Source organism: Carcharhinus amblyrhynchos, chromosome 14 (genome assembly GCF_965287045.1).
Source record: "Carcharhinus amblyrhynchos chromosome 14, sCarAmb.v2.hapA, whole genome shotgun sequence".
Classification (NCBI taxonomy): domain Eukaryota; kingdom Metazoa; phylum Chordata; class Chondrichthyes; order Carcharhiniformes; family Carcharhinidae; genus Carcharhinus; species Carcharhinus amblyrhynchos.
The window spans coordinates 56721550-56736978 of record NC_137337.1 but is presented as its reverse complement, the minus strand read 5'-3'; the positions used below and the strand labels follow the sequence as shown (position 1 = coordinate 56736978).

At 42.1% G+C, this 15429-nt stretch overlaps 1 protein-coding gene across 9 annotated transcripts in view; it reads left to right on the top strand.

The window, feature by feature from the left end:
- The window catches only part of numb (NUMB endocytic adaptor protein), a 208858-nt gene that overhangs the window by 184137 nt on the left and 9292 nt on the right, over positions 1–15429 (top strand). For 4 of the 9 annotated variants that reach the window (XM_080202929.1, XM_080202927.1, XM_080202931.1 and 1 more), the window contains 3 exons: positions 8067–8366; positions 11754–11915; positions 12014–12154. In XM_080202929.1, the coding sequence (XP_080059055.1) occupies positions 8067–8366; positions 11754–11915; positions 12014–12154 (603 nt within the window). The remainder of the gene's footprint in view (positions 1–8066; positions 8367–11753; positions 11916–12013; positions 12155–15429) is intronic. The other 5 variants (XM_080202932.1, XM_080202930.1, XM_080202935.1 and 2 more) reach the window with 3 other exon arrangements.

Below are 15429 nucleotides of genomic sequence, written 5' to 3'. Positions count from 1 at the left end.
TTCCACTACCTAATGGAGGTCCAAAAAGACCTTGGATTTTATTATCTCTGCCACTGAAGCTGGGCTGAGATTATTTTTTTTTGTTAGTCTGGTATCATCGGAATAAGTTTTCTCTTAACACCCTTCTTAAAGTGTAGTGCCCAGAACTAGACACATGACTCCGGTTGATTTATAAGGTATGCCATCCTGCTTTTGTACCCTGCTCTGTTTATAAAGTCAAGGTTCCAGTGTGCATTTTGACGGTTGTCTTGACTTGTGTTTTCACATTTGAAGATTAGCTTATCAACTCTATTCAGATTAAATTGTGTTTATATATTGTTTCAACAAGAGTGGGATCCTTAAGTAACGTCAATGTAAATAGCTGTAAAATATATGATATACTAACTGCGACATTTAATTGGATCACTGAATGCCATATTCAGTGAACTTGAAAATATTTGAAGATTTTGCCTTATGACATTTCATAAACTTAAATTTTGAAATTATTCATCATCTATAGTAAAGTATTTAGAATTGTAAAGTAATTAGACATCGGTTGTCATTGCTCATTAGTCTGAAGATCCATGCACATTATAGGAATGTTAACTTCACCAAATCTATTAGCAGTGTCAGCCAAACAGTTTGCAATTGGAATGACTAATTTAGCTTTTGTGTCACAATTTGCAGAGCAGTAATAGAAAACAGAATCAAAGTGATTCTGGATGCAGGCATTGAGAAATATTTCTTCCTCCTATTACAATTCCCATGAAAATCAATTTCTTTAAAAAAAAATCAAGTTTCTTGTTGACAGCTGAAATGATAACATGGCCAGGCTCTTACTGTAACAGACTAAAAGAACTGATTGAAGCATTATTTTCATTATTTTATGTTTCTTGATTTTCAGAAGGCATTTGACAAGGTGCTTCACAAGAGGTTATTACAGAAGGTCAAGGGGCATGGAGTTGGGGGTAGGGTGTTAGCGTGGGTAGAGGATTGGCTGTCAAATAGGATGCAGAGAGTGGGGGTCAATGGGTGCTATTCGGATTGGCGGTTGGTGACTAGTGGAGTGCCCCAGGGGTCGGTGCTGGGGCCTCAGCTATTTACCATTTATATAGATGATCTGGAGGAGGGAACCGAGTGTATGGTGTCAAAATTTGCTGATGACACCAAGATTGGTGGAACGGCAAATTGTGCGGAGGGTGTGGAGAGTCTGCAGAAGGATCTAGATAGGCTGGGTGAATGGGCCAGGAACTGGCAAATGGAATTTAATGTTGGCAAATGTGAGGTTGTCCACTTTAGTAGGAATAATGGTAGGAAGGACTATTACTTACATGGCAAAAAACTGCAGCATGCGACGGTGCAGAGGGACCTCGGGGTCCTTGTGCATGAGTCGCAAAAACCCAGCCTGCAGGTGCAGCAGGTGGTCAGGAAGGCGAATGGGATGCTGGCCTTCATAGCGAGGGGGATTGAATATAAAAGTAGGGAGGTCTTACTGCAGCTGTATAGGGCACTGGTGAGGCTGCAGCTGGAGTACTGTGTGCAGTTTTGGTCGCCGCACTTATGCAAGGATATTTTGGCCTTGGAGGGAGTGCAGAGGAGGTTTACTAGGCTGATACCGGAGTTGAGGGGGTTGAACTATGAGGAGAGGCTGAATAAACTAGGCTTGTACTCGTTAGAGTTTAGAAGAATGAGGGGAGATCTCATTGAGACATATAAGATGATGAATGGGATGGATAGGATAGAGGTGGAGAGGCTCTTCCCACTCAGAAAGGACAGTAGGACTAGGGGACACAGCCTCAAGATAAAGGGGGGGCGGTTTAGAACGGAGTTGAGGAGGAACTTCTTCACTCAAAGGGTGGCGAATCTCTGGAATTCTCTGCCCGTTGAAGTGGTGGAGGCTGCCTCGCTCAATATATTTAAGACGCGGGTTGATAGGTTTTTGATAGGCAAGGGGATTAAGGGTTATGGGGAGAGGGCGGGAATGTGGAACTGAGACACGACAGATCAGCCATGATCTTATTGAATGGCGGGGCAGGCTCGAAGGGCTAGATGGCCTACTCCTGCTCCTATTTCTTATGTTCAGAGACTGGGGCAGCATAGTGGCAGACTGCTTAGCAGTGCTACTTAACAGCTCCAGGGACGTGGGTTCAATTCTGGCCTCAGGTCACTGTCTGTGGAGTTTGCACACTCTCCCCCTGTCTCCGTGGGTTTCCTCCGGATACTCCGGTTTCCTTCCACAGTTCAGAGATGTGCAGGTTCGGTTGATTGGCCATGCTAAATTGCCCTTAGTGTCAGGGGGATTAACAGGGTAACTACATAGGGTTACAGGAATAGGGCCTGATTGGGATTGTTGTCAGTGCAGGCATGATGGGCCGATTGGCCTCCTTCTGCACTGTAAGGATCTATGATTCATTCCAAAGTGATTCTTAGCTCCTAAGAATTTGCTTAATTTCCTTTTCTTTCTCAATCTGGCAAAGTTAAACCCCACAACTCTCTTTCACAGTGAATTTTTTTGTCTGACAATTCTCTCTCCAGTGCAAGCTCTACAAATCTTCCATAATGTAAAAGTAAATTACTTTGGATGCTGAAATCTAAACTAAAAACAGAAAATGCTTGAAAACGTGTAGAGAAAGAACAAAGCTAACATTTTGACTCAGGATTATCCTTCGTCAGACAAATCTCCAGCCTAATTTCAAATTTTCACAATTTTGTTGTTTAGATTGAGCATGAGCGCCTACCCAGGTTAGAGTCATAGAGGTTTACAGCATGAAAACAGGCACTTCAGCCTAAAATGTCCATTCTGCCAAGTTTTTACCACTAAACTAGTTCTAATTGCCCACATTTGGCCCATATTCCTCTATACCCATCTTGCCCATGTAACTATCTAAATGCTTTTTAAAAGACAAAATATTGTATCTTCCTCTTCTACTGACAGCTCATTCCAGAGACTCACCACATTCTGAGTGAAAAATATATCCCTCTGGACCCTTTTATATCTCTCCCCTTTCACCTTAAACCTGTGCCCACTAGTTTTAGACGCCCCTACCTCTGGAAAAATATGTTGACTTTATCTGTTCCCCTCATTATTCTATAGTCCTCTGTAAGATCACCCCCAATTCTCCAACACCCAGGGGAAAAAGTCCCAGTCAATCCAGCCTCTCCTTCTAACTCAAACCATCAAATCCTGGTAGCATCCTAGTAAATCTTTGCTGCACTCTTTCTAGTTTAATAATATCCTTTCCACAAAAGGGTGACCAGAACTGTACACAGTATTCCAAGTGTGACCTCACTCATGTCTTGTACAACTTCACCAAGACATCCCAACTCCTGTATTCAGTGTTTTGACTGATGAAACCAAGCATGTCAAATACCTCTTTCACCACCTTGTCCACCTATGACTCCACTTTCAGGAAGCTATGAACCTGTACTCCTAAATCTCTTTGTGCTATAACTCTCCCCAGTGCCCTAACATTAGCTGAGTAGGTCCTGCCCTGATTCGATCTACCAAAATGCATCACCTCACAATTATCTAAATTAAACTCCATCTGCCATTCATCGGTCCACTGGCCCAATTGATCAAGATCTCTTTGCAATCCTAGATAACCTTCTTCGCTGTCCATTATGCCACCAATCTTGGTGTCATCTGCAAATTTACTAACCATGCCTCAAATTCTCATCCAAATCATTAATATAAATAACAGTGGACTCAGCACTGATTCCTGAGGCACACTGTTGGTCATAGGCCTCCAGTTCGAAAAATGACCCTCCACAACCACCCTCTGTTTTGTTTGCCAAGCTAATTTTGTATCCATGATGCATCAAATAGATTTCTGACTACTGAAAAAGGTGAAGGAGTGATTGAGCAAATTGAGAACTATAGAAAGTAGCCTTACAAATGGGAACCAAAGAGAGTTTAAGTACCATTGTAAGTGACGTGGGCAGAGGCTGTTCCCCCAGAGTAGATGCAAAAAAAGTGAGTTGGAAGAGGGATGTGTATGAGTATAAGGGATACAACAAAATGATCTGAAGGCCTTATATCTGATTGAATTGTTTTAAATAAAGGGATTATCTCAGATTTGGGTGGTGGGGGAGGCAGTGGAGAAGAGCAGAGTAGTGAGCCCCAAAGAGAAAGATCATGTTTAAAATTATTGGGATAAGAAGTGACTGAGTGAGCAATATCGTCTCTGTTTTCTCATTAGTGCATTACGTCTGACATTTCTCCAATCTGTATTCTTCTAAAATAAATGTATGCTTTGTGAGATGGCCAAGGTCAGCGTTTATAGCTCAATCCTAATTGTTCCTGAGAAGGTGATGCTGAGCTGCCTTCTTGAACTGCTGCAACCCAGTGCTCTGAGGGAAGAGTTCCAGGATTTTGATACAGCGAGAGTGAAGGGAATGGTGAAAGATTTCCAAGTCTGGATTGTGTGTTGCTTAGAGGGAAACTTGCAGGTGGTGATGTCCTTCTAGCTGTCATAGAGTTTTACAGCACAAAAAAGAGACCTTTCAACCCATCCCCCTCATACAGCACTAGCCAACTTCCTCCTCAAGAATGTTAGTCCCGTTCTGGTTCAGGTGCAACCCATCTGACTTGTACAGGTCCCACTTACAAGAACCTAGTGATCCTAGAAACTAAAGCCCTCCCTCGTGCAAAATCTCCTCAACCACAAATTCATCTGCTCTATCCTTCTATTCCAATACTCCCTGGCATGTGGTATCGGAATAATCCAAAGATTGCAACCTTTGAGGTCGTCCTTTTCAATCTGCTACTCAGCTCCCTAAATTCTTGCCGAAGCATTGTTGCCAATGTGAACCTTGACCTCCTGACCGTTCACCCGCCCCCTTTCAGAATGCCCTGCAATCATTGAGTGACATCCTTGATTCTAACACCAGGGAGGCAGCACATCATCCTGATCGAGGTCTAGGGTTTGGAAGGTGTTGTCTAAGGGATTTTGGTGAGTTCCCATAGTGCATCTTGCAGCTGATAAACACTGCTGCCACTGTGCGTTGGTGGTAGAGGGGATACCAGTCAAGCAGTTTGCTTTGCCCTTGATAATGTCAAGCTTCTTGAGTGTTGTTGGAACTGAGAGCATCCAGGTGAGTGGAGAGTGTTCCAACATATTTCTGACTTGTGCTTTGTAGATGGTGGACAGTCTTTGGGAAGTCAGGATGTGAGTTACTTGCTGCAGACTTCACAGCCTCTGAGCTGCTCTTTTAACCACTGTATTTATGACAAGTCCAGTTCAGCTTCTAGTCAATGATATACCCCAGGAGTTGATAGTTAGCTTTCAGCAATGGTAATGTCATTGAATATCAAGAGAAGATTAATAGATTTTCTCTACTTGGAGATGGTCATAATAATGTGACACTTGTGAGAGAGGAGTGTTAATTGTCTCTTATCAGCCCATGCCTGAATGTTGTCCAGGTCTTGGTGCAAGTGTATATGGACATGGACTGGTTCAGTATCTAAGCAATCACAAATGGTACTGAACATTGTCCAGTCACCAATGAACAACCCCACTTTTGACCTCACATTGAAGGGAATGTCATTTGATGAAGCAGTTGAAGATGATTCAGCCTAGGACAGTACCCTGAGGAACTCCAGCAGTGATGTCCTGGGACTGAGATGATTAACGTAGAAACATAGAAACTAGAAGCAGGAGTAAGGCATTCAGCTCCTCGAACCTGCTCTGCCGCCATTCACCTTGATCATGGCTGATCAACGAATTCAGTACCCTGATCCCCCTTCTTCCCATATCCCTTAATCCCTTTCGCCCCAATTTCTTCTTGAAATTAGACAACATTTTGGCCTCAACTACATTCTGTCATAGTGAATTCCATATGTTCACCATCCTCTGAGTGAAGAAATTTCTTCTCCCCTCAGTTCTAAAAGGTTTACTCCTTATCCTCAAATTATGACCCCGAGTTCTGAACTCCCTCACCATTGGGAACATTCTTTCTGAATCTACCCTGTCTAACCCTGTCAGAATTTTATAAGTTTTTATGAGATCCCCCCTCACTTTTTTAAACTCCAATGAATATAATCCTAACTGACTTAGTATTATACTGACATCCAACAACCAAAACTTTGTGCTAGGTATGACTCTTACCAGTGGGAAGTTTTCCCCTTGATTCCAGCTTTGCCAGCTGGATTCCACACTTGATCAAATGTTGCCTTGTAGTAAAGGGCAGTCACTCTGACCTCACCTCTGGAGTTCAGCTCTTTTGTCGGTGTTTAAACCAAGGCTAGATCAAGAACTGTGATCCTAATGGAACCTGAATTGAGCATCAGTAAGCAGGTTATTGCTGAGTAAGTGTTGCTTGACCTCTTTATGACTGTTAACAACCCCTTTTATCACTTTTTTTATTCATTAATGGGACAAAAGTGTTGCTAGCTAGCCAGCAGTTATTGCCCATCCTTAGTCACACTTCAATTGAGTGGCTTGCTAGGCCATTTTGGAGACAGTTGTGAGTCAACCACATTGCTATGGCTCTGGAGTCACATGCAGGCCAGACTGGGGTAAGGGCAGCAAACTTTCTTCCCTGAAGGACATTAGTGTGCCAGATGGTTTTTTCGACAATGTACAATGGTTTCATGGTCATCAGTAGATTCCTAGTTCCAGATACTTTTTATTGCATTCAAATTCCACTATCTGCCATGATTGGATTTAAACCCAGATTCCCAGTTTTATATTAATAGTCTAGCAATAATACCCCTAGGCCTCCCCTCTGTTTGATCAAGAATAGATTGATGGAGCGGTAATTGGCTGGGTTTGATGTGTCACTTTTTATGGATCGACATACCTGGGCAATTTTTCACATTGTTGGGTGGATGTTAGTGTTGTAGCTGCACTGGAGCAGTTTGAACATAACATAAGAAATAGGAGCAGGAGTAGGCCATCTAGCCCTTCGAGCCTGCCCCGCCATTCAATAAGATCATGCTGATCTGTCGTGGCTCAGTTCCACATTCCCACCCTCTCCCCATAACCCTTAATCCCCTCTCTTATCAAAAACCCATCAACCCGCTTCTTAAAAATATTTAGCGAGGTAGCCTCCGCCACTTCAACAGGCAGAGAATTCCAGAGATTCACCACCCTTTGAGTGAAGAAATTCTTCCTCAACTCCGTTCTATACCGCCCCCCCCCCCCCCTTTATCTTGAGGTTGTGTCCCCTAGTCCTACTGTCCTTTCTGAGCGGGAAGAGTCTCTCCACCTCTATCCTATCCATCCCATTCATCATCTTATACGTCTCAATAAGATCTCCCCTCATTCTTCTAAACTCTAACGAGTACAAGCCTAGTTTATTCAGCCTCTCCTCATAGCTCAACCCCCTCAACTCCGGCATCAGCCTAGTAAACCTCCTCTGCACTCCCTCCAAGGCCAAAATATCCTTGCGTATATCCTTTGGCTAGAGGTATGGCTAGTTCTAGAGTACAAGTTCAGAACTATTGCTGGAATATTATCAGGTCCCATAGTTTTTGCAGTATCCAGTGCCTTTAGCCATTTCTTGATATCATCTGGAGTCAGCCAAATTGACCGAAGACTGGCATCTGTGATGGACAGAGTTGAGTGATCCCACAACCAACAGATCAGATCCCAGTTCTGCAGTCCTGGCACATCCTGTTGCAAATAGTGATGGACAATTAAACAACCAATTGTAGGAGGAGGCTCCACAAATATCCTCAACCACTATGATAGAGGAGCCCAACACATCAATGCAAAAATCAAAGCTGAAAAGTTTAAACCGTTTTCAAACACAAGTGCTTAGTGTATTTAGACCAAGGTGGACTCGTTGTGCAATTGATGGACTGACCTGTACGCTTGTTTCATCAAGTAGGTGGAGTAACGACAATAATGCAGAAAGCTTTCTTGGAGGTATTTATTAGCTGTAAATGTGCTGAATGGTTTTGTTTAACAGTGTTGACAAGTTTACTTTTTTTGTCAAAAGTCCTCAGAAACTGAAGCCAATAATGTCTTTTTCTTTTAAATGGCACACTTTTGTGAAGAAATTAGTCAGGAGTTTGGAAACCTGATAAAGTTTTTAAGTCCAAACTTTGATGCGAGTTTAAGAGTATGACATTCTACTTGCAGCTGAGGTAGACAGAACTGTTGTCGTAACCACGCCTGCTGCATTACCTACAGCTCCATCAGCTTCGCCATCTGCCACTTCAGCCATTACAGAAAACAAGGAATCTAGCAATATACATGCCATACCGAGAAGGCATGCACCTGTGGAACAACTTGCCAGGCAAGGATCTTTCCGAGGATTCCCAGTACTGAGCCAGACAACATCTCCATTCAAAAGGCAAATGTCACTTCGAATAAATGAATTGCCTTCGACCATGCAACGGAAGACAGATTTCCAAATTAAAAACACTGGTATGAGAACCTGTGAGTTTCTGTTTTAGGTATTAATTGATATTGGAGAGGACAATTATCCATTAAATGCTTTTTCAGTCAAAGATTTGAGCAGCATTATAAAAATTTGTGAAAACTTGCATTTTCTAAACATGCACACTCATGTTTGCTTGCAAATGCTAATAATTCTCCTGATTTGTAGCAAATGTTGTTTTAATGAATAATCTGAACAAAAATGCCTGAGCAAGGCATTTAAGGCTGCAGGAAAAACTTTCTACACCTCTTTTATTCTCAAAATGCAGTTAGGCTTAGATGCCTTTTCAGGTTTTGGAATCAAGTCCCAAACTAATCTCGAGTTCCCAAAAAAATCAGAGTTTAGATACAAATGAGAAACAAAAAAAAAGAGGAACCAACTCTTCCTTTTTTTTTGTTTCTCATTTGATACGAAATTTTCATTTTCTTTATTTAGTAGTCAGTGTCTAGGAAAAAGGAAATTGTGTGATCTTTTCTTGGGTTAAACTATTTATTGGAGTGTTACTCCATGTATTTCTTTGCTTTTATATGACAACTGGGTGCTGCCTCCTTCTGGAGTATGCTGCCGTGGCACTTGTAGCTTTTTAATATCGCACTCAATTGGTTGTTCTTTATCTGTGGCCAGATTCCAGGAAAATATGGGTCATTTTTTAGCTGGGAAAAGCTTGGGTAAGTAATTGTTCTCTTTAATGACCCAGGATGTTGAGACTTGTCATAGCACCTAAGCTGCTGCACTGGTTGAGACCATCAAACGCTACACATATCAGGGAAGACTACGTCTGCATCATTTACCTGTAGCCACACAGTCATGTGCAGAACTGTTATCTTGATACATCATCACATGCAAATCAATGATGTAGGAATACTGTGGAAGTATGTTTATGTCCATTACTTTAGGTAGTAGCTGAGAAAGCAATTTTATTAACTTCATCATCAGTAGGTATGCTTTAATCAAGTTCCATCCACATACCAAAGAATATATCTGTCTGCTCTAACTTACTATCAAACTGTAAATTTTGGTATTGGTTCTATTTCGAAGATGGTTTTAATGTTGTGACCTTTTTTCACTCACACCTAGATTTAATGTGTTCAGACAAACTGACTTGAGATCGTTAACATTTTTACAAGATAGATAATTGCTTGGACTGGATTTCATAAAATCATATAGCACTCAAGAGGCTCTTTGGTGCATTGTGTCCATACCAATACATTGGAAACACCTGAACTCCCACCTAATCCCATCTGTCAGCACTTGGACCATAGCCCTGATGTTATGATGGGCCAAGTGTTCATCCAGCTACTCTCTGAAGGATATGAGGCAACCTGCCTCTACCACCCTCCCAGGCAGCTGATTTCAGACCATCACCACCCTCTGGGTAAAAAGGTTTTTCCTCACATCCCCCTAAACTGCCTGCTTCTCACTTTGAACCCATGTCCCCTTGTGACTGACCCTTCAACTAAGGGGAACAGCTGTTTCTTATCCACTTTGTCCATTTCTCTCAATCTTGCATAACTCAATCAGATCACCCCTCAGTCTTCTCAGCTGCAATGAAAACAACCCAAGCTTATGCAGCGCCTCTTCATAACTTATTTTTTCCGTCCCAGGCAGCATCCTGGTAAATCTCCTGTGCACCTCCTCCAGTGCAATCACATCCTTCCGATAATGTGGCGACCAGAACTGCGCACTGTAGAATCATAGAATCATAAAGTGCAGAAGGAGGCCATTCAGCCCATCAAGTCTGCACTGAAAACAATCCCACCCAGGCCCTATCCCTGTAACCTCATGTATTTACCACGCTAATCCCACTGACACTAAGGGGCAATGTAACATGGCCAATTAACCTAACCTGCACATCTTTGGAGTGTGGGAGGAAATCGGTGAACCCAGAGGAATCCCACACTGACACGGGGAGAATGTGCAAACTCCACACGGGCAGTGGCCTCAGCAGGGAGTCGAACCTGGGTGTCTGGTGCTGTGAGACAGCAGTGCTAACCACTGTGTCACCATGCCACCCCTGGAATTCTATACAACTCCAACATGACTTATGCCTCAATTGATAAAGAAAGAAGTCTCTCAACACCAGGTTAAAGTCCGACAGGTTTATTTGGTAGCACAAGCTTTCAGAGTGTCACTCCTCCTTCAGGTGACATTGGTAAGACACTCAAACTCACCTGAAGACAGAATGATACTCCCAAAGCTTGTGCTATCAAATAAACCTGTTGGACTTCAACCTGGTGTCATGAGATTTTTTACTGTGCTTATCGCAGTCCCAACGCTGACATCTCCACAGCATCAATTGATAAAGGCAAGTGTCCTATGTGCCTTTATCACCACCCTACTAACATGTCCACCTGCCTTCAGAGATTTGTAGACAAACATGCCAAGGTCACTTTGTTCCACAGAACTTCTAATGTCCAATCATTTTTCAAGGAAAGGATAGCTAAATTTTTGAACAGTAAAGGAATTAAGGGTTATGGTGAGCAGGCAGGTAAGTGGAGCTGAGTCCACAAAAAGATCAGCCATGATCTTATTGAATGGCAGAGCAGGCTCGAGGGGCCAGATGGCCTGCTCCTGCTCCTAGTTCTTATGTTCTTATTCATTGAGTACTTTCTTGTCAAATTATTCCTTACAAAGTGTATCACCTCACACTTTTCAGGGTTAAATTCCATCTATCACTTATTCACCTATTTGACCATTCCATGTATATTATCTTGTAGTCCAAGACTATATCTTTTTATAGCCTTACTGTTAGCTACCCATCCAATCTTTGTGTCATCTGCAAACTTACTAATTGTATGCCCCACATATTCATCAATGTCATTTATATAAATGTTGAATAATGGGGGGTCCAACACAGATCCCTGTGATACGCCACTGGACACTGGCTTCCAGTCACTAATGCAGCCCTTCTGTCATCACCCTCCGTCTTCTACAACTGAGCCAATTTTGAATCCACTTTATCAAATTATCCTGTATCCCATGTGAATTTATCTTCTTTACAAATCTCATGTGGGACCTTGTCAAAGGCTTTGCTGAAATACATATAAACTACCAGTGACTGCACTACCCTGGTCACCACCTCAAAAAATTCAATCAAATTTGTTAGGCATAACCTCCCTTTGTCAAAGCCATGCTAACTATCCCTGATCAAGCTTTGTCTCTCCAAATGGAGATAGATATTCTCTTTCAGAAGTTTCTCTAATAGTTTTCCTTTGTATTTGAGCTTCAGAAGTGAAAAGGCTATGCTGGAATACAGCAAATGTTATCGTCTTTTAGCCTAGCTTACCTATTTTGCACTGCACTGAAATGAAAGAGAATATTTCAAAGAACACGTATATATTCCAGTGTAAATATTATTGTGATTGTTCTTTTCTATCTTCATTTAGTGCCTGAAATGGAAGGTGAGAGCACAGCTGAAGTGGACAGTATAAGCTCTCTGTGCTCTCAAATAACACATGCATTCAGTGGTCAAGTCGAGGATCCATTTTCTTCTGCACCAATGACGAAACCTACTATGGGTACAGCTCCTCAAGTAACTGCTTCCCAAGGTGGGTTTGATGGCATTTTGGAAAATGACTGAACTTTGACAAAGAATGTTTAGGTTGCAGTATTTGATTTGACCGTTTGATATGTGCTCTTATTGTAGTCAATGGAGCAGCTTCAGCCTTTCCACTGCCTGTTCCAGCACCAGCAGCACCTACCATGTCTCCCACAGTAATGCCAGTACGTGACACAAACCCTTGGGCCCAGATCCCCACAACTAGTGCAGGAACTACAATTGCTGCAAGTAAGGCGATACATACGGTTTAAGGATATAACTGGAAATGGAAGCAAGCGGCATATTTATAATTAAGTATTTGTTGCAAAGCCCCAAAATATTTGCTCAGCACCAAAAATACGGAAATTTCACTTTCTGTTAACTCATCTTTTTTTCTATGGTGGTACATATTAATGCTCAGCCTAAAAAATAATTGAAGTTACTTATTTCAAATTCAGTATGCTGTATTTATACAGACATGTCTACTACTATTACTATGGATATCTCTCCATTTTTATTTCATGTACTCAAGCTAAATATTGAGAATACCTAATCTGTAATTGTCATCCACTATCCCTTTCAATGAACTCTACTCCAATTCCCCCTTTCTCCTCAGCACCTGTCTCATATTTACATTCTCTTTAAGCCTGAGTTGATCTTCTAAACCAGTCATATCTCCATCACTAACACAGCTTGCTTAGCATTGCTTGTCTTTGCCACTTCTCTGCTGCATGTTTCTCTCTAATGTTTGCTATTTCCAGATGTGATTATTTTAAACTCTAAACAGCCAAGCATCCTTCACTCTCCATAACATAAGTTGATTCAAAACTCACTGTCCATATCTTAATCTACAGCAAATTCCTTCCACCTGCCATCCCTGTACTTGCTGACTGACAATAGTTCCTTATCTACCCTATACTTAGGTTTAACCATCCATTGCCAGACCTCATTGGACCATATAGAACAGTCAGATCTTACTCATTATGCAAACATCATCGCATGTACAAAAATAATACCTTCTCTTCACCATGAAGCATCAACTTAAAGCATGACTCCCCCACTCTCAATTGTAAGGAACTTGTGGGCTTCTCACAAAAATGAAGATCATCTATTCAACTGATTCCCACCCCCCCTTAGCATTGAACTTGCATCTTTCTCTAAAGTCTGCCTTATATCAACTCAGAATACAACAATGGGTAGGATGGGTATAGAGACACATGGACCAAATGCAGGCAATTGGGACTAGCTTAGGGGTTTAAAAAAAAAGGCCGGCATGGACAAGTTGGGCCGAGGGGCCTGTTTCCCTGCGGTAAATCTCTATGACTTATTTTTTGTCTTGCTTACTCTTTAAGTTCATTGTATTCGTGAGATTCACCTCCTCCTCAGAAGGATGTACAAGCATTTAGAGAGGCAAGGACTGATTAGGGACAGTCAGCATAGCTTTGTGAGTGGAAAATCATGTCTCACAAATTTGATTGCGTTTTTTGAAGGGGTTACCAAGAAGGTAGATGAGGGCAGTGCAATTGATGTTGCCTACATGGACTTTAACAAGGCCTTCACAAAGGTATTGCACGGTAGGCTGTTGCATAAGATTAAATTTCATGGGATCCAGGGTGAGGTAGCCAAACGGATGCAAAATTGGCTTGATGACAGAAGACAGAGGGTGGTTGTAGAGGGTCCTTTTCCAAACTGGAAGCCTGTGACCAGTGGTGAGATCAGTATTGGGTCCACTGTTATTTGCCAGTTATATTAATAATTTGGATGAAAATTTAGTAGGCATGGTTAGTAAGTTTGCAGATGACACCAAGATTGGTGGCATAGTGGACAGTGAAGAAGGTTATCTCAGATTGCAGTGGGATCTTGATCAATTGAGCAAGTGGGCTGATGAATGGTAGATGGAGTTTAGTTTAGATAAATGCGAGGTGATACATTTTGGTTGATCGAACCAGGACAGGACTTACTCAGTTAATGGTAAAGCATTAGAACAAAGTTATAGAACAAAGAGATCTGGGGGTACGTGTACATAACTCATTGAAAGTGGAGTCACAGGTAGATACAGTGATGAAGAAGGCATTTGGCATGTTTGGTTTCATTGGTCAGAACTTTGAACACAGGAGTTGGGACATCTTGCTGAAGTTGTACAAGACACTGGTAAGGCCACACTTGGAATACTGTGTACAGTTCTGATCACCCTTTTATAGAAAATATATCATTAAACTAAAAAGAGTGCAAAAAAGATTTACTAGGATGCTACCAGAACTTGATGGTTTGAGTTATAAGGAGAGGTTGGATAGACTGGAAATTTTTCTCTGGAACATAGAAGGCTCTTATAGAGGTCTGTAAAATAATGAGGGGCCGAGATCAGCTAGATAGTCGATATCTTTTCCCAAAGGTAGGGGAGTCTAAAATTGGAGGGCATAGGTTTAAGGTGAGAGGGGAGAGGCACAAAGGGGTCCAGAGGGCATTTTTTTCAATGGGTGGTGAGTGTCTAGAACAATTGCCAGAAGTACTAGTAGAAGCAGGTACAATTTTGTCTTTTAAAAAACGTTTAGACAATTACATGAGTAAGATAGGTATCGAGGGATATGGGCCAAGTGCGGGCAATTGGGACTAGCTTTTTTGTTTGAAAGAAAAAGGTGGCATGGACAAGTTGAGCTGAAGGGCTTGTTTCCATGCTGTAAACTTCTATGACTCCTCCTTCAACCCTGTTCCGTCCAAATTTTCCTTTCTATCCTGAAGGTTAGTTGGTGTCAACAGTTCCATCCCTTCAGACACCAACTCCTTCCTTTAATTCTGCTATTCACTCTTCTATTTTAAAACCTTACCATTGACCACTTCAATGTTCTTATTAAATGCTTTGGGATGGTTTGCTAGAACACCTGTGTCAGACTCCCATTTATTGACTACAGCTCAGCCTTCAACACCATTATTCCTACGAAACTCATTTCCAAACTCCGTGGCCAAGGCTTCGGCTTTGGCTTCTCCCTCTGTGACTGGATCCTGAACTTCCTAACCCATAGATCACATTCAGTAACGATAGGAAACAACACCTCCACGATCATCCTCAGCACTGGTGCCCCACAAGGTTGTGTTCTCAGCCCCCTACTATATTCCTTATACACCTATGACTGTGTAGCCAAATTCCCCTCCAATTTGATTTTCAAATTTGCTGATGACACCACCATAGCGGGTTGGATCTCAAACAATGATGAGACAGAGTATAGGAATGAGGGAAATCTCTTCCTCGTAGGTCATAGAACTAGATCATAGAAAGCCTACAGTACGGAAAGAGGCCATTTGGCCCATCGAGACTGCACCAACCACAATCCCACCCAGGCCCTACCCCCATACCCTTACATTATTTTACCCACTAATCCCTCTAACCTAAACATCTCAGGACACTAAGGGGCAATTTTAGCATGGCCGATCAACCTAACCCACACATCTTTGGACTGTGGGAGGAAACTGGAGCACCCAGAGGAAACCCACGCAGACATGGGGAGAATGTGCAAACTCCACCCAGA